Consider the following 22,068-nt stretch of genomic DNA (forward strand, 5'->3'; position numbering starts at 1 on the left):
CTGAGTCGGATGCGATTCGACAACTACGAATGGACCGTAGCAGACAATTACCTGAACACCATCTTTTTGGACTGAGGGTTCCCAGACGTAGATCTCTTTGCGGCAGAGGCCAACAAGAAGGCCCCGCAATTCTGTTCCAGGGGAGGGCTAGGTCACCGCTCCCTGGGGGACGCGTTCCAGATACGCTGGACAGGGCACCTGTTTTATGCCTTCCCTCCGTTCCCACTGCTGTCTTGGGTCGTCAGCAAAATCCAGAGGGATGGGCCGCACTTAATTCTAGTGGCGCCCTTCTGGCCCAGACAAGCGTGGTTCCAACATGTCATGCAGCTTTCGCAGGGGTCATATTATCGGTTCGCACTGAACCTGGACCTTCTGTCCGACAAAGGGGTTTGGTATCACGACCTACCCAAACTCAACCTCACTGCTTGGCGCATTTGGGGACGGAGGGGATGTCTGACAGGGTAGCTGAAATTTTGCTGAATGCGCATAGGGACACCACTCGCAGGTCATACGCAGCTAAATGGAAGCGTTTTGAGGCCTGGGCTGCTGACAACGAAGTTAATGTTTGGGATTGCCAGTTGTCTTCTGTGTTTGAGTTCCTCCTGTCCCTAAAGGACGGGGGACTCTCTAATTCTTCTATTAAAGTTTATTTGGCTGCCATTTCAGCCTTCCACCCTAAAATAGATGGGAAGACGGTGTTCTCCCACAGTTTGTCGAAGTCTTTTTTGAAAGGGTTGTATAATATGTTCCCGCAGGTCAAGGAAATTGTTCCCCAATGGTCACTGCAAGTTGTACTGATGGGGCTTATGAACTCACCCTTCGAACCACTGGCTACCTGTGATTTAAAATGGTTGTTCTGTAAGGTGGCCTTCCTGATCGCCATTACATCTGCCCGCAGAGTTAGCGAGCTTGCTGCCCTGAGGTGGGATCCTCCCTTTTTGAAGGTCCATCAAAATAAGGTGGTTCTCAAGCCTGACCTTCGTTTTAGACCTAAAGTCTCCACTCAGTTTCACACTTCACAGGACATTGTCCTACCTATATTTTTTTCCTGATCCTTCCGGTGGCCCTGAAAGGGCCTTACATTCCCTGGATGTGAGAAGGGCTATTTTATTTTACCTACAACGTACGTCACAGTTTAGGAGTGCCAAACAACTGTTTGTGTGCTATTATGGGCCCAGAAAGGGAAAGGCTGCTACAGCCCAGTCAATTTCTCGCTGGGTTACTCAGACTGTTAGGGCCTGCTACTCGCATGCTAAGTTACCTTGCCCTTTGGAACTGAAAGCTCATTCCACCAGAGCACAGGCTGCGTCTATGGCCTTCCTTAGGGGCGTGCCCTTGCAGGACATCTGCAGGGCTGCAACGTGGTCGTCTTCTGACACGTTCGCTAAACATTACGCACTAGATGTGTGGGAAAGGAAAGAGGCTGCTGTTGGTCAAGCAGTGCTTCAGTCTCTTTTTCGGTGAGAACACATGCCCGCCTCCTGGGTAAGTGGCTTGTGAGTCTCCCATGTGGGGCTGCACAGAAGACGGACAGTGAAAACAGAGTTGCGCTTACCGTAACTACTGTTCATTGACGTCTTCTGTGCAGACACACAACCCTCCCTCCTACCCCGCTGTGTTCTTCCAGATAATGTGAAGGCATTCGGCGGCAAAAGGAGAAACTGAGGGGAAAGGGGGCGACGTCGCCCAATGTCGCTCGGGCGGGAAACGGCTGCGCATGCGCATTGGATCGGACGTGCGCCCCCTAGTGGACGTTTGCTAGAAAAGAAAAATCCGGTCGGCAGGCCTGCACAGGCGCAGTCCCATGTGTGTCTGCACAGAAGACGTCAATGAACAGTAGTTACGGTAAGCGCAACTCTGTTTTCCAGCTGATAAATAAGTCCCTTCCAGCAGGGTGCTAATTGGATGGGAAATACAGAGACTTGCCCATATATTTGTGCTTGCTGCACATATTCTCCTGTGGCATGGGATTGAAAATCAGTGTAATGTAATGACTAGAGTGTTGTACTAGGTCAGGGCAGACTTGGATTCAAATCTCCTTTGAGACATGATGCTCATTGTAAGATCTTAGATCAATCACTTTATTTTGGTGCCTTTCATACTGTCTGAGCATACCTCACAGGATTGTTTCAAAGATAAAATGACAAGGGCAAAACAACCATGTATACCATCTCTAGCTTCTTGGAGGCACAGCGGAAATGAATTAGATCCCAAGGAAAGGAATTCTTGTATCTGTGTGTGTAATTATGGCCCTAAGTGGAATGGTGAATATGTACTTCTCCACCTTCCCAGTGGGAGGAAGCTTTCTCTTTGCCAGATGAGAGAGAGCATGTTTTAGGCATTGGCTTCTTACCTCATCTTCATTCTTGAAACAAACATGGGGCCAGAACTAGTTTTCTTGCCTGGAGGTTGTGCAAATAGATTAGTAAATATGCTTAATGTTGTGTTTACATTATTCCTTACTAATTTTATTTCAGTAGTGGATCTTGGATCTAAATATGCCCCATAAAAGGCCAAGAATGTTTTAATCTTGTGCCTGAAAGTTGTTTCTTTCAGTGAGCCTGCTTGCCTGTTCCCTAAGTAAGGAGATCGTTCACATGTCATCAAATTACTACATAGGATTATACTCCTATGTAGAAAATTGCTTACTTCCTGCATGTAGATCCTAACAACTTATGAACATGTTGACATCATGTACAGAGGTCCTAAGTGACCTTCAAAAAAGGGTATATTAGAGTATATAGAACCAGTTCTATATGGTCTCACTGCTGGCTTGAGAACACACTGAAACATCTTCTAAGAAAGGTGAAAGATACAACAATGAACGATTGCATTATTGCCCTAGCTTTCATCCAAATGGCAAAGCTTGATCCTTAGGGCCAGATACTGTCAGCTGCTCTGGAAGACATCTGTTGTTGTATTCTGTTAAGTATTGGTGAACTTGTGTACTTTTCATCTCCCATTGCTCAAATCTGTTTAATCTCCTGCACATGTGCTTGTTACTAGCATTGTTCATTTACTGAATGCATTATTCTGCTTGGGAGATTATGAGAGCCAGATCTCTCACATAGTAACATTTTCCAACCTTTCCCTTTCTAAAAAGTATTATTTCCTTTCTAAATAACTGTAATTTACAATAATACAAAAAATTACAACTTTCACCCATGATATGCAGTGTTTTTTAACTCAGTGTGTTTATTGCAGCATCAGTAACTAGCTTCCTGACTGTCCTGGCATGGTATCCTAATACCCTACTGCGAACATGGTGCCTTGTACTTCATAGTTTAACCCTCATGACGAACATGCAGTTCAACTGTAAGTTTCTTACATTTATGAATATTGCACTTATGAAGCCTTAAGTTTAAGTTTATCACCTAATTTTTTTAATCGTAATTTATTTACATTACGTTGGTTCAGTTTGGAATAACAGCAGAAGACATTCCAGAAACTATCCCTCACATCCTTTCAAGTCTACTTTGCCAAACTTTTAACAGAAGCAAAATGCTTCTTCACCCTGATACCAGTTGTATATGCTGGCAATAACTTGAACAAATGGATGTTGTACAATAAAAGTAGATTTGCTGAGAAGCTAAAATTTAGTTATTGGTTATTCTTAACTTATATTGTATATAGCAAAATAATGATCGCTTCTTTATTTCTTGCGGAAAGGATATATGGGGATGGCTGTTGTGGGTTTTCCGGGCTGTATTGCCGTGGTCTTGGCATTGTAGTTCCTGACGTTTTGCCAGCAGCTGTGGCTGGCATCTTCAGAGGTGTAGCACCAAAAGACAGAGATCTCTCAGTGTGATATCTCACTGAGAGATCTCTGTCTTTTGGTGCTACACCTCTGAAGATGCCAGCCACAGCTGCTGGCGAAACGTCAGGAACTACAATGCCAAGACCACGGCAATACAGCCCGGAAAACCCACAACAGCCATCGTTCTCCGTCCGTGAAAGCCTTCGACGATATATGGGGATCTTAATATTGTGACTTTTTCGGATTTGACTAGCTCTAGGGTCTAGCCGAGATCTTGACTAAGTTATCCGCTTAATCTGTCTTCCCTCAGGAGCAGTCAGCTTCCAAGCAAATCATAATAAAGAATGAAACAGGAAATATTAAAGCTTGCACAGGTTGTGAAATAGGCTGAAACAGGAACAAAACATAAAAATTCAGTATTTCCCAAACAGAATCTATACCTTTGGGGGTAATGTAATATAAAGATACAGTGTGTTTCTGTAGTGTATGCAAAAATATAATTGTCTTGCAACTCTCTCTCTCTCTCTCTCTCTCTCTCTCTCTCTCTCTTTTGGCTTAAAGCTGGTCCCAGCAGTGCCATTACAGCTCAGGAAAGTACTGCCCAGCTGTTGGTGTCAGATCCCAACCTTGTTCAAGTTTTAGTAAAATTTCTTTCTGGAACAAATCCTCATGGAACAAATCAACACAGTCCACAGGTAATGTTATTAAGTGCAATAACGGGCATAAGGTATTACTACTTCCCATAAGTTACCTAGTATGTAAATGGTTATCTACAAGGCCATATGGCGTGTCAGGGTGTCTCAAGTTGTTGTGAATATTGCAGTATTGTACTACATTGAAGGAAATTACAGGACTAGACTGTAGGTTTAAGTAACACAGCAATCCTAAACATCCATACCTAAAACTCAGTCTTACTGTAACCAGCAGAACATACTTCTGAATAAACATGCTCTTATTGCATCTTATCACCAGGTCAAAAGGATTATTCTAGAAAAGGTAACTCACTAGTGATTCAGATACTTCCTTAATTATTTCTTTTTATCTCCCCAGGTTGGCCCTACAGCCACTCAAGCTATGCAAGAATTTCTTACTCGTTTACAAGTGCATCTTTCTTCAACATGCCCTCAGATGTTCAGTGAATTTTTATTAAAATTAATACATATTCTTTCAACAGAGAGGTAAACTTTTATGTATATGTGTGTGTGTGTGTGTGTGTGTGTATATATATATATATATATATATATATATATATATATATATATATATATACTCATAGCCTACGAATTACATTGGAGATGCATAGAAATATTGAGAAGTTACAAACAGTATGAGAGGGGAAAAGCATTTTTTTCCCTACAGAGACACCATGGAAAATGTTAGACTGGTTCCAGATATAATGCTAGAAATGGCTTGGATTATACTAGTAATGTCATATTTTCTAAGAGTGCCTATATGTAAAACAGACTTACAGGTGAAGTATTGCAAAATACATAAGGGTGAGTGGAAGGAATGGGCTAGTTTGCATGCACAAATGAGAAAATGCTGTTGTGAAAAATCAAGTTCTTATTTGGGTGTTCATGTATATCAACGCAAAGAGCCCAAAGAGGTATCTATAGTAGAGATGGGCACGAAACAGGGAAAAAAACAATCCCTGAGTTTCGTGGTTCATCACGTTCCATGAACTTTCACAAAATTGTCCCGTTTCATGAAATGATTCATTATGTTTGTGATTCATCAGATCCTGGGGCCCTACAGCGGCCACCTTCATACCCAGAGATGCTAAACTCGCAGGGAGACTTCAATAGGCTCTCCTCCAGCCACCCTCTAAGTAACTCTCTTCAGGCTCTCTTTGCTGACTTTTCCCTCAAGTCCTCCTGGCCTCCTGCTTCCTGCCGCTGCTGGAAGAAAAGTCAAGCGGAGTGGATCTGCTTGGATTTTTCTCTCTTCAGGTTCTCTTTGCTGACATTTCTTTCCTGTCCTCCTGCTTCTCTGCCATCCCTCCTCCGCCTGCCTCCAAGTTCTCAAAGGAAAAGCAGAGCAGATCTGCTCAGGATCCGTTCCAGGGAGCTTGGGGGTGGGTGGGAAGGCAAGTCAGAGCAGCAGGAGGACGGGAGGTAGTGAGTCAGGGAAGGTTTCCTGAAGCTGACGAGCAGTAGTAGAAGGAGCTGCTGAAGCTGCTACCACTGCTGCTACTCCACCATCCCATCCTTAAAAATGGAGAAGGGAAGCAGAGAGGGGAAGGAGTTTCTGACTACAGTTCCCAGGTAAACTTGTGCAGACCCGCAATGCTTAGCTCTCAGGTTGGCAGGGAGAACTGCCAATCAAGGTTATGTGGGCTAATATTGGGGTTTCCAAAAGGTCTGCAGACATTCCAGGCCTATGTTGCTTAGGGAATCAATGGATCGGCACCAGCCTGCCTGGCTTCACGAAGCATTCAGAAATCGAACGAATTGGCCCCAAAAGTTGTGGATTTCGTAAAAAACGCAGCCCCACGAAACACGTTTTCGCGATACACGAATTGGTCCGATTCGTCATGAAATTTGATTTATATTTCAATTTGTGCCCATGTCTAATCTGTAGGCAGGGTTCCAGTGATAGAGAACAGCAGTGAAACAGGCAAGATTAGGGACTAGAGGAGGTAATCTTAGGTTTATGGAGGATTAAATATGGTACTTGTAAAAAAATGTTTAAGATTTCTGTGGTCTTGCCCTTCTGCATATGGCCTCTAGCTGCTGATAAAGTCTTTGTTCCAAGCTTCTCCCTGTAGTGGGGTGGGTTGTTAACCATACCGAACTGAAGGAGATTGCTGTAGTGAACTGCTAGTGGGGATGAACTGCTAGTGGAGAATGAGCAGTCCTTTGCAGTGCAATCTTAAACAGAGTTACTCCAGTCTAAGCTCATTGGGGTTTTTTTTGCAAGTTTTTTTATTTTTTTTAATTACTAGTACTACAAAAGGGAAAAAATAGGGACAGGGAGAAGGGGAAGAAACAACACATAACAACACAAACACTACATCTACAAGTAATGCATTCCCTTCATACTGCAATTATTTAACATTAGAACTTTGTAAAATGCTGTTAGATTGGTAGATCTTATAAAATACAAACTACAATCAGGATTAGGTCTTCTTCCCCCCTCTGGGTCTTGGTCGCAATTCTCTCTGAACAGCTACAGTCACTGTGCTCGTTCCCTCCTCCCCTCCCCCTTCAGGCTTAAAGTCCTCTTCTTCTTGCTGGAAATCTTGATGTTTACGCACAAAGTCCCTTAGCTGATCTTCTGATGTTATCTTGTGAGCTTGATCTTTGTAGCTAAACCAAATACCTTCCGGAAATAACCGTTTGTACTTTATTTCATGTTTCCTCAGAAGAGCTGCAAACCTTTTATATTTAAATCTTCTTTTCCAAGCTAAAAATGGAACGTCCTTCAATATCTTAACCTTATTGCCCAGAAAGTCCAAGTCCGCATTATATGAATTATATAGAATGGTGTCCCGGATCTTCTTAGATGAAAAGTCAATAATAATCTCGCGCGGCAGCTGACGCTTCGTTGCATATTTTGAAGAAGCCCGACGGACTTCCAAAATGGCGCTTTTTAACTCTTCTTTAGTTACCTTCGCGGGTATCGCTAAAAGTTCCAACACCAAATCCTTTAAATTCCCATTTTCCTCCTCCACATTCTGGAGACGCAATATTGTCTGAGCACGGTCCACTTGCAACCCGATCAGTTGGTTCTCCAACAGCTTTAGGTCTTTGTTTGTTGCCCTCATGAGTACTGTGTTTTCCCGAGCAGACTTTTCCGCCCCCCCCCCCGGTGCTTCCTTAATGGTTTTCACTTCACTCTCAATTAAGCTAACCCTTTGATCAGTTTCGTTTAACTTGTCAACAAAGGGCTTTATTGCTTCGACGACAGACCGCTTTACTAGCTCCTCCAGAGACTCTCCTTTTCCTTGCAAAGCAGCCGAGATAGATTTGCCCATAGCGGGGCTCTGCTTTTTCGTCGCCATCTTAGGGGGGAATCCGCCAGCCAAGTTTCGATACTCAGTGAGGGGGAAGAAATCCGAGCCTTCTTAGCTTCAAATCCCACCAATCCTTCGCATACTCTTGTAGTAACAGAAGGGATTCGCTACTTACAGGTGTACACCTTAGATCTGCTTTTTGCCGTTCTCCATGGCCCGGCAGCGCACGAAGTGCTGCGCAAGTCTGCCGGCTTCCATAGGAGCAAACGGGAAATTTACCCCCCCCCCATCGATTTCGGGGGGGTTCTTCCCGTCGCGCTCCGGACCCTGACACCCTCACTGGGAGTCTTGGGGGCTAACCTTTGCAGGTCAGCCGCCCGGTCAGGCTGCTCGGGCGCTTCCTCCCGGACCTGCGGAGAGGAGCGTCCGACATGGCCGAGAAAACGAAACCGAATCCAGTCTAAGCTCATTGTTGTAGATGATAAAGAAATACAGCTACTCATTTTAAAATTATACTGTTCTTTTAAATCAATAAAGGGATGGTCAAGGTGGCTTGCAACCAAGAAAACAGTACACATTTTCAAAGCACTGAACAGACAATAGTATTGTTACATAAACATTTGTGTTATATGCAAATCTGTCAAAATCCTTAATGTTTTCATTTAATTCGCCTTTAGGGGAGCGTTCCAAACTGGCCAGGGACCTCTGGATGCACAAGTGAAGCTTTTGGAATTTACCCTTGAACAGAATTTTGAAGTTGTCTCAGTTAGCACAATTTCTGCTGTTATTGAATCCATCACCTTTTTGGTTCACCATTACATTACATGTGCTGACAAAGTGATGTCTCGCAGTGGTTCTGACAGCTCAGTGGGTGCTCGGGCATGTTTTGGAGGACTTTTTGCCAATATCATCCGGCCTGGGGATGCCAAAGCAGTGTGTGGGGAGATGACAAGGGATCAGCTCATGTTTGATTTGCTCAAGTTGGTCAACATTCTGGTGCAGCTGCCACTTTCAAGCAACAGAGAATATAGTGCCCGGGCTCAGGTGACCAGCAGCACAATGGACAGTGTTTCTGATGAAGAAAAGGTTTCAGGTGGAAAAGACAGTAATGGAAACAATGGCAGTACTCAGGGCTCAACAGCATATGTGGCTGACCTAGTCTTGGCTAACCAACAAATAATGAGCCAAATTCTGTCTGCTCTGGGTCAGTGTAACAGCAGTGCTATGGCAATGATAATTGGTGAGTGTTTTGAGAGTTGCTTATATTTTCAGTTGCTTATACTTCTATCCTGTTCTTTATGCAAAATTCTTAGAGAGACTTACATATGCTTCTCTAGCAGCCAATCCTGGCCTAGTACAAGCTAAACCAGCTTGTATTTGTAGGTGCTAAGGTTGTAGTTTTTAATTTCTTATATGTATTTCTACTGTCTTCATATAACTGGAATGCCTATTCGATTAGAAATATGTTCTCATAAATATATGCCTCATAGGTAGTTGGGCTTTTTCTCCCTTAGCTGTATAACATATGAGTAAGAATATGACGCTTCCAGCAAGAATTACTTGAATTTATAGCTAAATGGGCTAAACTGTGCTGAAGTTGTAATATGCAGATTGGATCCTTTTATCACATCTGGTGGCAATTCCCTGTTGTAAAGAATTTTCAGAGCAAAGAAGACATGGTAGTGAAGAATGAAATTTAAAAATTCAAGTGAACTTAAAATAACTTTGTCAGGATGGCTCCCAAGGGAAGTGAATAAGGAAAATGAATACTTTATAAATAGTCTGCTTACAGCAGCAAAAATTTCAGTAGCACAGAACTGGACACAGAAAGCACTACCAAAAACTGAAGTTGGGTTAAATAAAATTTGGTTTATTATAACATAACAGCATAAAAACCATCTGTGAGAATGGAAGCTTTATTCCCCAGAATATCTTATTTTGAAATTGTGACCTTTCAGTTCTATATTGGAACAAGATAAAATCAGAAGGTTCTTTAAAGCAAGACTTTTTATTATGTGCCTAATTTTTGGCGTTACAAAAGAGTAACAGATGATTCTATATGAAATTTTGAGTGGGATTTTTGTGAACATTCATAGTATATATTGTTGTTTTCCATTTCCCCAGAAGGTCGAACCAGAACTAATGGGTTGAAATTAAATCAAGAGTTTTCTGCTAAACATTAGGAAGAACTTCCTGGCAGAGTGGTCCCTCAGTGGAACAGGCTTTCTCGGAAGGTGGTGGCCTCTCCTCCTTTGGAAGTTTTTAAGCAGAGGCTAGATGGCCATATGACTGCAATACTGATTCTGTGAACCTAGGCAGATCATTTGAGGGAGGGCAGGAAAGGTTACATTAGTGCTTAGTTCTTGTGGCCTTTTCTTACATGCCCAGGGTAATGCCAGTTGCCACCTTGTGGTCAGGTAGCAATTTTCCCCAGGCCAGTTCGGCTAGGGATCCTGACAGTGTTTTGCCATCTTCTGGGCATGGGCCCAACAGAAGGAAAACATATACAATTCCAAGAAAGTTAATTAATTTTTATCACAGTTTTAAAGTGCTCATAAAGTGTAAGAACAATAAATATCCTAATAAATACAATAAATATAATCATCAATGTACAAATAGAGAATCATAGAGAATCTTATAGAGAGAATGAATACTTACACAATGTTACTACAAATCTCATAATCTCTATACACCATAAAATGCAATGCAATTTAACATTTTACTATAAATTGCTCCAAGTTGGTTGAACAGATGAATGCTGCTATTTACAAAAGGCATCAAAAGGTAAGTATCCAAATTTCAAGTCCACAATTAGGAATTTTCTTTCCTTCTTCTCAGGTTCACAAGAGTAAAGATATAAAGATCTAGAATTAAGAATAAAATAATGGATGCCCTCTTGGTTCCTCATTTTTTAGACAAGCACATGGGTAATAAATAATGTCTTTAAGTTTTCTGTATTAGCTGTAGTTAGACCATCTGATGGAATAGACATACAGAGAAAACTACAAAAAGAATCAGAGTGGATTTATGTAACTAACTCTTTAACACCTAATGATCTGAATAACAACATGCTTTCTATAAGGGTGTATATCTCTTCAAGTAGAGAAGAGTACTTCCATGCATGTGGATATATGATGAGTATATGATATAATGTGCCCTTTGTGGAGTACCCACCCACCATTGAAAATATACACCATTTGGTTTCCAAGAATTACCTGGCAAAATGCTGTTTGTAAGTAATACCATTGAGATTCTTTAAGAATACATTAATGTGAGTTGATTGTAATGTATTTAATATATTTATTGTGATATTTTACAGTAATTTTATTAATAATATTGAGCCTTTGAAAAAGTTGGCAATATGAAACGGGATGAATAATGCTGGCAAACGCCCTTAGGCTCCATCTCTTCACATCATTCTGCTTTAAGAAGTCAGACGTCATATCTTTACTCATGTGAACTTGAGAAGAAGGAAAGAAAATTCCTAATTGTGGACTTGAAATTTGGATACTTATCTTTTGATACCTTTTGTAAATAGCGGCATTCATCTGTTCAACCAACTTGGAGCAATTTATAGTAAAATGTTACATTGCATTGCATTTTATGGTGTGTACAGGTTATGAGATTTGTAGTAACATTGTATAAGTATTCTCTCTATAAGATAACATTGTGATTTTCTATTTGTACATAGATGATTATATTTATTGTTTTTATTAGGATTTTTATTAGGATAGTTATCATTCATGCACTTTATGAGCACTTTAAAACTATGATTAAAAAATTAATTAACCCTCTGTTAGACTTTTGCCTTCTAGTTGTTAAGTTGTTTCCGGAGGAGCCCCTTTGTTTACTTAATCTTCTGGGCATGGAGCAAGGGTCACGGGTGTGTGGAGAAGGGTAGGTAGTTGTGAATTTCCTGCATTGTGCAGGGGGTTGGACTAGATGACCCTGGAGATCCCTTCCAAATCTATGATTCTATATTTTTAAAAGTAACACGTCTGAAGATCTTGTTAAACTTTCCATGTTGATATTTCTGTGAAATTTCCTTCCATTTGTCTGTATACCTTTCAAATTATAAAATTAACCTTTTTGTTCTTGCTACTTCCTGAATTTAAATCCAGATAAGCCCAAGTTCCTCTTTCCTGGCTCTTTTTTAAAAAATCTCAGGCTTCAGCAGAATAATTTCCAAATACGTCCTCCAAGAGGGATGATGTTTGGTATCTCAGGAGATTATCATGTTCATAGGTTGTGCTGTACTGCCGGAGCAGTAAGCAAGGACAAAAAAAAACTTTATAGGAGAAAGAAGTACTCCTGCAATTTTATGACTTTATTTTGGCAGTGTGAGCATGAGAAGAAAGATCTGTTGCTTTTGCTATTTATTTGAAAGCACAAAGGAGTAAAAAGCTGGCTAACTACAATAGAAGAGCTAACCAGTACGTCTGTGTACTTTTTATTCATAGTAGCCAAATACACAGAAATTAAACTTACTGTTATGCCTGCAGTTTCTTCTTCAACAGCATACACAAGTTTACTGTTCTTTGAAAAGATTAAATGAAACCAAACTGTTTCTGATGTATATTGTGTGTACTCACACATTTCTCTTTGGCTGATGTGAATATGCTGTTGCTCTTCTTAGGTGCGAGTGGTTTACATCTTACAAAACATGAGAATTTTCATGGGGGATTGGATGCCATATCGGTTGGAGATGGATTATTTACTATATTAACAACACTCAGTAAAAAAGCCACTACAGTGCAAGTGATGCTTCAGCCAATTCTCACCTACATGGCCTGTGGATATATGGGAAGACAAGTAAGTGTTCATAACATTACTACATGGATTGATTTCATTGTACATATTGCTGTCCTCGCTGCAGACATGTGTGTGTGCTATTATACTCTATATGGACTGCTAGCACCTCTCCCCGGGCTACAGAGCATTGCACAGATAAAAATCCCTCCCTCCCTTGTGGGATGCATGATGCGTACCTGAGTGACAGGCTGTGGAAAAGCCAGCTGTATTGTATGCTGGGCATCCACTGGCCCAGGTACTCGATCTGTTCTCATCTGGGCTTACAAGGGAAGTATTGCTATCCCTTATACAGGGAAGAATCAGTCTTTGGAATGACTCACTGGCTTGGTTTTGCGCATGAGCAATCACTGTCTTTGTGCTGAAAATTAAGTCTAACAGATTGGTCAATCCAATTTTAGGAATGCTTTTGCCATCCCTGCCACATCAAGCATGACTAGCTGACTTTGAGTCATCTTAATCTGTTTTCTTTGTGAGCACCTTTTCTCTGCTTGAAGCACACTAATGACTGGGTTACATAGTATGATCTGTTGTTGGATGTGGGGAAATGGATAGGTGACAGATGGATAATCTTAACTCTTTAAAATTACTGGCCTAGTTGGTCTTTCATTTCTTTCCAATTATTCCTCCACATTAACCCTAGCTATTGAAAATAGAGAACCTAAACCTTGACTACTATGAAAAGTATTACTTCATTTCTGGGCTTGTTTGATGTCATTGTAGTTTTATTTGACAAGTAGTAATTTTAAAAGATGCTATAGGTAAGACTGGTAAAGGTATTATCAAATCTGCTTATTTCATGATACAGCTTAACTGCTGCAGTGCTAACCAATTCATTTGTTGTCACAAGTTGGTTGATAAAGCGTAAAAAGGAGTTGAATGCGCCATTATACACAGCTTACTGTTTGGAGTGACAAACAAAGTGGGCCTGCATAGTTCCTTTTTGTATGAATAAATAGACTATATAAAGAAATGTATTGTTTCAGAAATTGTCAGCCTTTTGTTAACAAATCAAGCTAATATAATCATGTGTTTAATTCCATGTGTTTTCTGTAGGGTTCTCTTGCTACTTGCCAGTTGTCTGAGCCCCTGTTGTGGTTCATCTTAAGAGTTCTGGATACCAGCGAGGCACTGAAGGCTTTTCATGATATGGGTAAGAATGCTTTTTCCATCTCCAGGATTAAAAAAAAAATGAGGGTTAAGATCTGAACAGCCCAGTAGATTAGTGGAATGTTCTTCCACATGCAATGTGTGGAAATGCAACCAGCAATGCCTGTAGTTTTGGAGAGTCTGCTGCTCCTTCAGGAGCAGCTTTTCTTCTGGGAGAGGAGCTCAGAGCCCCCCTACAAAGTGTAAACCCTGCATCTTAGCCCAAGAAATTAGCATACTAACATTGACAGCCAGTTATAGCACCAAATTTGTACAGCTAAGGCATGTCTCTCCTAATGTATTTATTCATTCTACAAATTTTATCCCACCTTTCTGCCCTCTTGGGCTACCAAGGCAGCTAACAAATTAATATGTTCATAATAACATGACGTTTTAAAACCAACCCTCCAAACCCCATATCATTAAACAATTAAAACCAGAGCTAAAATAAATACAAAGACATTGAGACACTGCGCCAGAAGGAAGGGTCACTGAGTGAAAGCCAAACAAAACCACAAGTCTTCACCCACTGATAGAAGATGGCAACAGAAGAAGGCCAGTGAATCTCTCTAAGGAGAGTGCCCAAGTTTGGGTGCCATGACTGAGAAGGCCTTAATTAAAAGAAGAGGAGCCTAACTCCTGTTTCCCATGTCATTGGCCTAAACGTTCATTAGCTTTGTTTTGCTTATAGGTGGTGTTCAGCTGATTTGCAATAACATGGTGACCAGTACAAGAGCCATCGTGAACACAGCAAGAAGCATGGTTTCAACTATTATGAAATTTCTCGACTCTGGCCCTAGTAAGGCCACGGACAGTAGTTTGAAAGCAAGAGTTCTAGCTTCAGAACCTGATAATGCAGAAGGAATCCACAATTTTGCACCATTGGGTATGTTATACATCAACATGGTGGTAAGAAACACGTGGCATAGAAACTTCTGAATCACATTAGACTTAGTTTATTTGATTAGTAATTTCTAACATTTACCAATAAATCTGACTTGCATATCAGCAGTTGTAAAAGGTGATGTATTAAGAAGCCATGGCTGAATAGCAGCACAAATGATATTGGGGGAGAGGTGCAAAAAATTTCACTTACAAAAATATTTACAACTCTTAAAGCAAGATAAACTTAATGTTATTTTATTATTCCAGTGACTGAAAAACCTTTCAGGCTGTTTTTGTTTCTGTTTCAAATCATGCTGTCTTGCAGTGTACATTTGTATGAAGCTGTATATTGTTGTGTGTAAGGTTATTAAAAGCAACCTGGCCAGGGGTTTGTGTTAAATTTAGTGTTTCATAAGCTTGCAGAGTTTGCTTACTGCTAAGCAACAAAAAGTGAAGTTATTTGACAAGAGATTAAAACTAGAATCATTCTAGTTTGCTTCATGGTTGGTTAAAGAAAGATTGTAGATGTGAACTTTATTTAATAGGTAGTGTCCCTGATTTTCTTAATGATGGGTATGCAGTTAGGGTCAGTCATGGAATTGGACTCTTCCCACACATCCCAGCCCTCTGTTCCGTAGTTCTGATTCCCACTGCCCTTCTTTCACCAGCAGTAGCCATGGTTACATTAGCATTAACGTTAGCCATAGTTAAGGCTAATTGAGGATCGAAACACATTTCAAACTGATTTCCGCAATGAAGAAATGAAGACATATGGAAAGTCTTGGCAGAGGATAGACCTGCTGGTATTCAGGCAGATCAAAAGCATGCTTCACATCTGTGTATAAAAAAGTAGGAAAATATATTTTAACAAGGATCTTGTCAAATCTACCCCTTTCCACCAAGAAACCCCCAACAGCACAACAAACACACAGAGAGAGTGCTAAAAAAAAAAGTTGCATGTTCATCAGATATCATCCACTGTTGAAATCCTTTCACAACTATCTTAAAAGCAATTTTTATTTGAAGGTTCAATTACATCAAGCAGCCCTACAGCCCAGCCTGCCGAAGTATTGTTACAGGCAACCCCCCCTCACAGAAGAGCTCGGTCAGCTGCGTGGTCTTACATCTTTTTGCCTGAAGAAGCCTGGTGTGACCTTACAATTCATCTCCCTGCTGCTGTACTGTTAAAAGAAATACACATTCAGCCTCATCTTGCATCTCTTGCAAGTAAGTATAACTTAAAGTACATTTCACTTACCTTGTAAGGGATAGAAGAAACTGAATTTTAGGTAATAAATTAAAAATAAGAGTGCTGTTTATACTGTGATATGCAGCCAGGGCTGGTCATACACCTCACTGGGTTGAATCCTCCTGACTCAGTTTTCCACAAGAAAAAAATTCTGCCTATTCCATGTTTCCCCTGCAGACCTCCCTTAAGTTGATCTTCAGTGTCCCGTCTCCTCTAGGAGCAGCATTTTGTGGAGGTCAGTGGGCTGCAGTGAAAGTGAGGAGACAGGAACTTTTGGTGTCACTGATGGATCATTTAGTCTGTGTGCAACCCATGGCACGGAATGCTGAAACAGTTACAGATTTTTTCTTTTTTATATGAGTTAAGTGTAATTTATATTTTGAATGAAATGGACAGATATATGTCTGATACAGCTCTGGAAGCTCAGGTGGCCTTAAGGTATGGCTTTCTTGTCTTCCATGACATTTTAATCTTTGATCTTCATCTCATATTTTGTCTTGATTTCTCTTTACTAATCAGTTTTTCATAATATTCTGAATACTAAGCACGGACCTTCAGTTGGCTGGTATGGAATTAGAATCTGAGAAGAACGCTGTGAAACAACTAGTTTTGTATATTGGGCTCAGCGGAATGAATTCAGCATTGAGGAAGTGAGAAGTTTCTGTGTACAGAAGCAGGAATTCAGTGGTTCTGTAACTGTGTATGGGTATATTATTTTAACTAATACCCAGATCACATTTCCAGGACAGTACGAATTACCTCTTAGTTAGCTAAGATGTACATTAGAAGTTACTACAGATTATTTGATGTATTGGGAGTTTTCCAGAAAATTAAAGGATGAAGTGATTTAGCATGTGTTTGACATATGTAGTAAATAAACTTAAGAAGAACCTGGTGAGGTATATGACCAGCCCAGGCTTATTTTTGTCCCAGTAGCAACAAATGCATTGGAATATTTGATTTCTAATACAGTTCTGACATTGTCTTTCAACTGTCTTTCGGGTAAGACACCACTTTGATCTTCATGAATAAAGTGTTTGAGAATATACTTAAGTCTTTCTGCTAAAATCGTGGTAAATAATTTATAGTCATTATTCAGCCATCATATAGGTCTATAATTTTTTGCTAATGTCAAGTCTTGCCTTCTTTAGGTATCAGTGAAATGTTAGCATCTTTCCTAGTCTCTGGCATCTTTCCTCCCAATAAAATTGAATTCATTGTATTTTGCAAGGGTACTAAAATCTCATCTTCAAAGCATTTATAATATCGGCCAGATAGTCCATCAGGGCCTGGTGACTTCCCCGTTTTCATCTTTTTAATTGCTTCCACCACTTCTTGAATCACTATTGGTCTGTTCATCACCTGATGTTGTTCCTCCGTAATTTTAGGTAGCTTCTGTTTTATTAAGTAATTTAATTTATTTAAAGAAATATCTTCTCTTCTGTACAAGTTTGAGTAATACTTAAAAAGAGTCTTTTGGCCCCATTTTCTGTTAGCATAGTATTCTCATCTTACAATTTTAAGATCTTTTTTTCCTCTCTCTCTTTTCTCAGTCTATAGACCAACCACCTTCCCAGTTCATTAGCAAATTCAAAATTTCTCTGCTTAGCATAATTTGGGTTTTTTTCTAAATCCCTTACTGTTAACATTGATAGCTGTTGTTGCAAGCATTTTGTCTCTTGTTGCACCTTAATATTCCCTGGCACAGTTTTTAATTCTTGCTCCTTTTTTTAATTTCTTGTAGAATACCTTGCATCTTTCCTGCTTTTTCCCCTTTAATTCCAAGGTATGATATATAAAGTGGCCTCTTATAAATGCTTTGCTTGCATCCCAAACCATTCTCAAGTCTGTACCCTTGTTCAAATTTAATTCAAAAAAATCTTTCAGCCTTTTTTACAATCATCAACAATTGCCTCTTTCTGTAGTAAAGATTCATTTAGTTGCCACCTAAATGTATTAGATTTGGTTCTATAACTTACTCTTATAGGATTATGGTCTGAAAAAGACTTAGGCAATATCTCCACTTTAACCATTTTAGTCACTAAATTTTTTGATTCCCAGACCACATCTATACGTGACAAAGATTTATGTCTCTCTGAGTAAAATGTCTATTCTCTTGAATCCCCATTTTTTTTGTCTCCAAACATCCACCAAGCCCATATTATCAATCATGTCAAAACAAACCTTTGGTAATTTGTCTTGAGTATCTTTTATGTTTTTTTCAGAGCACCAATCTATTTGTGGAGAAACTACACCATTCCAACCACCCATCAGCCAACAGTTTTCATAGGACAAATCAGCCAGTTTTTCCCAAAGATATTTGTAGAACCTCCCCTTCTAGTCATTTGGTGCATAGATTCCCATCATCAAAATATTACTCCTATTTAATGTCACCTCCACCCTCACAAATCTACCTTGGTTGTCAGATATAACAAGTTCTGGGTTCAGTGCTGGCATTAGATATAATACCACCCCATTTTTCTTTTTGTTATCTGAAGAGACAAATCCCCCCGCCCCCAAATTTTGTAATCCAAATACTTAATGTCTTTTTTTCTGATATGAGTTCCTTGTAAGCAAATCATGTCAGCTCTCAATTTTTTCAGATAATGAAATTTTTTCTGTCTTTTGAGGAGCGTTCACCCCATTTATATTCCACGTTATGCATTTGTAATCCATACTTGTGTTTTAATTATCAGAGTCCATATCTTCCTTGTCTTTCTGTTCCCAGGAAGGCTGTTGTGGATCTTCTGAAGACTCTTCTGAATCTTTCTCGTATCTTTCAAAAAAAATCTCTTGCTTTTGGAACCAAATTCAACCTAAATCTCTGTTGTTTGAAAGTGAAAATCACTCCTTCCAGGACCTTCCGGTTTGGGATCCATGAAGGTCTAATGCAGCTCTTAAGAGTTGAGCTGTCTGTGCCGCTGTTTTGAAGGCTGGAGGGGCGCAAATTGCCCGCAGCCACCTGTTCTCAGGCGGAGAACAGGCGAGAACGCTCGAGAACCTGAGGGCGCGTTGATCTCGGGTGAGGGGGGGGTTCTACACAACGAACTCCCACCCACCCTTGAGGTCCCACCCGAAGAAAGGTTGCTAAGATCTCTGCAGTGGCTCTGGAGTCAAATTTTGGCATAAGACCTACATGCCCAAGCTTCAGTAAAACAGCAAAGGGGCTGGATTCGATCAGATAACAGAAGCAGCGACTACAACCCAAGAAAAACACTAAAGGAGGTAAAGATCGCTATCTCTCAGTACGGGACAGATTTTAAAAAGAAATAAGAGGCAAAAGTGGATTTAAGAACTGCAACAGACTAGTTATATAAGGGGGAAGATTCCGGCAAGAAAAAATTTGAAAAAGTAAATTTGTAAGGAGAAGCTAGCGCGGAAATTGGATTATTGTTTACATACCTGTGGCGGGGAAGAGATAGTAGACTGTGAGAAAGCTTAAAAATCGCGAGAACTGCTGTGCAACGGAGAGGAACAGGAAGTGCGTCAGAACCATAAAGAGACAGAAGAGAAGGGCCCTCTTCTTAAACGCCGGAAGTAGGGCAACACCATTTTGAAAGAGGGCAACTGGCGACTTCAATGAAAAAGGAAGTAGGCCATCTTTAAAGAAGGTAAGGGCGAGCGCTTCAGTACAAAACCATAGAGAAAAAACGCCCGACATTTTGGATAGTTTAAAACAGCGCTTGAGAAAAATAAACTGCAATCGGACTTTTAAAAATAAAAGAAAGTAAAAAAGTAGCGTCACGGATTTAAGGAAAAGGGCAGACTCATGGGAGTGAAGCAGAGTTAGCCCCACAATGTCGAAGAAAGAGTGCCAAACTACGATGGAAAATTTGGACAAAAACGTTTCAGAGGGAAATAAAGAGCTTAAGGATATGATGCTAGAGATGGTGAAAGAATTAAAAGACTTTAAAGAGACGCTTAAATTGGAGATGGCAGAACTGACAAAAGGTATGGATAAAATACAAAATGACCTACAAGCTACACAGCAGAGAGTCAACACAGTAGAGGAAACGGTGGAAACTTTAACAGACGTGCAAAAGACTGAAATGAGAGGGATGAGAGACAGAATGGCCGTTGCAGAAAGTAAACAGATGGAAAAACAACTCAGATTTCGTTTGGTCCCAGAAGTAGAGGGAAAATCAGCCCAAGAACAGATTACAGAAATTTTGGCAGAATACCTGGGGAAAGAAGAGGAAGAAATTGCAGCTTTCTTGGACGTGGTGTATAGAATCAATTCCAGATTTGCAGCTCAGAGGAAGTTATCAATCCTGAAAGAGTTGCCCAGATCGGTGCTGTTCGAGCGGAAGAAGTATAGAGAACTGGTTCAGATGTTAAAGGAGCTGAAAATCAGATATAGATGGGAAATACCAGAAGGACTGACATTTGAGTTTGGTGGAGTTAGAAAGAGCATCAGATCTGGCCATGAGATGGAGACTTTTATTAGGGAAAATGAAAAGGACTTACCAAAAACTATAAGAAAGTGATCATGGAATGTAAAGTTATATCTTGGAATGTTAATGGACTAAATTCACCTTGTAAACGTAAAGCTACTTTCCGCTGGCTAGCAAAACAAAAATGCAATATAGTTTGTCTGCAAGAGACACATATTAGAAAGCAGGACGAAAAATATTTGAAATTTGTTAAATTGGGAAAAGAATTTGTTGCCGCCTCTAAAAAGAAAAAGAGGGGAGATGTATTGTACATAAAAGAAGAACTGCAGCCCAGACTAGTTTTAAAAGATGCAGAAGCCAGATATTTAGCAGTGGAAATTATTTGGAATTCTAAGAAAATATTGATGATCGGGATCTATGCACCTAACGGTGCAAAAGAAAAAAATTTTAAGGACTTAGAGAAACAATTAGATGAATTGACCTATGATCACATAATCTTGGCGGGTGACTTCAATGGAGTTACAAACCTGGATGAGGACAAGCAGTCTAAAGCTGCTCACAAAAAAAGGACTATTACCAAAGGCGTTTTTTATGCTTAAGGAACAAGAAAGTTTAGAAGATGTGTGGAGGAGACAATACCCTAAGAATAGACAATATACATTTTACTCTGCAAGACATTTCACATTATCAAGAATAGATACGATCTGGGCCTCTAAAGAACTGACATTATGGACTAGAGAGGTGGAGATAATGCCAAAGGTAGGCTCAGATCATAACCCAATTATGTGGAGATTTGGGAAAAATATTAAAAGAAAAGGATGGAGAATAAATGAGGACTTGTTACAAATAGAAGAAAATATTGCGTTGCTGCGAAGGGAGACCAAATTTTTCATACAATATAACCTGAACAAAGAAGTACCGACCAATAAAGTATGGGACACATATAAAGCTGTGATAAGAGGCATACTAATAGACCTGAATGCAAGAACTAGGAGGAAAAAGGAGGAAAAGAGATCTGAAATTTTGGATAAAATAAAAGCCAAAGAGATACAACTTAAGAAAAGACCGGGGGGGGGGGGGGAAGACATATCAGGATATTAAAATTCTGCAGGAACAATTGATAGCAATGGACAATAAAGAATTAGAGTGGAATTTAAAGAGGATGAATCAGAGGTCGTTTGAAGGTGCCAATAAACCTGGGAAATATTTGGCGTGGCAACTAAAAAAAAGGAAGGAGAAGAAAATCATAAGTAAAATTCTAGAAGATGATAAGGTGCTTATGGACCAAGCGGCTATTAGTAGAGCCTTTTTAAAGTTTTATGCAAAATTGTACCCAAAAAAAGTGAGTAAAGATTTAATAGCGGAATACCTAGAGAAGATAAAAATTCCGACAATTCCTGAAAAATGGAAAGAGACATTAAATAAGGAAGTGACGGAAGAAGAAATAAAAGAAGCTATACAATCAACGAAGATAGGAAAGGTGCCAGGACCAGATGGATTAACGGCAAAGTTTTATAAAGTGATGGCTAATGAACTGGCGCCATTCCTGAAAGAGGCAATGAATGGAGCGATGCAAGATCAAAGGATTCCTGACTCATGGAACGAAGCCAATATATCGCTGCTACTGAAGGAAGGTCAGGATTTGACTAATGTTAAAAATTACAGACCAATTTCGTTGTTGAATAATGACTATAAAATATTTGCAAAGGTGTTGTTGGCAGAGAGGTTGAAAGGATGGATGTCGGAATTCATTGCTGAAGAACAGGCGGGATTTTTACCCAACAGACAAATTAAAGACAATTTGAGGACAGTAATAAACGCTATTGAATACTGTGACAAGCACTGTGACAGAGAGGTTGGTTTTTTCTTC

General features: G+C 40.0%; 1 protein-coding gene across 2 annotated transcripts in view; it reads left to right on the forward strand.

Moving 5' to 3' along the window:
* The window catches only part of BIRC6 (baculoviral IAP repeat containing 6), a 330,219-nt gene that overhangs the window by 163,773 nt on the left and 144,378 nt on the right, over positions 1–22,068 (forward strand). For both annotated transcript variants that reach the window (XM_054976787.1, XM_054976793.1), the window contains exons 43-50: positions 3,205–3,315; positions 4,319–4,452; positions 4,808–4,935; positions 8,390–8,952; positions 12,349–12,524; positions 13,578–13,674; positions 14,362–14,556; positions 15,582–15,782. In XM_054976787.1, coding sequence (XP_054832762.1) covers positions 3,205–3,315; positions 4,319–4,452; positions 4,808–4,935; positions 8,390–8,952; positions 12,349–12,524; positions 13,578–13,674; positions 14,362–14,556; positions 15,582–15,782 — 1,605 coding nt within the window. The remainder of the gene's footprint in view (positions 1–3,204; positions 3,316–4,318; positions 4,453–4,807; positions 4,936–8,389; positions 8,953–12,348; positions 12,525–13,577; positions 13,675–14,361; positions 14,557–15,581; positions 15,783–22,068) is intronic.

The sequence above is a fragment of the Eublepharis macularius genome, chromosome 1 (assembly GCF_028583425.1).
Source record: "Eublepharis macularius isolate TG4126 chromosome 1, MPM_Emac_v1.0, whole genome shotgun sequence".
NCBI lineage: Eukaryota > Metazoa > Chordata > Lepidosauria > Squamata > Eublepharidae > Eublepharis > Eublepharis macularius.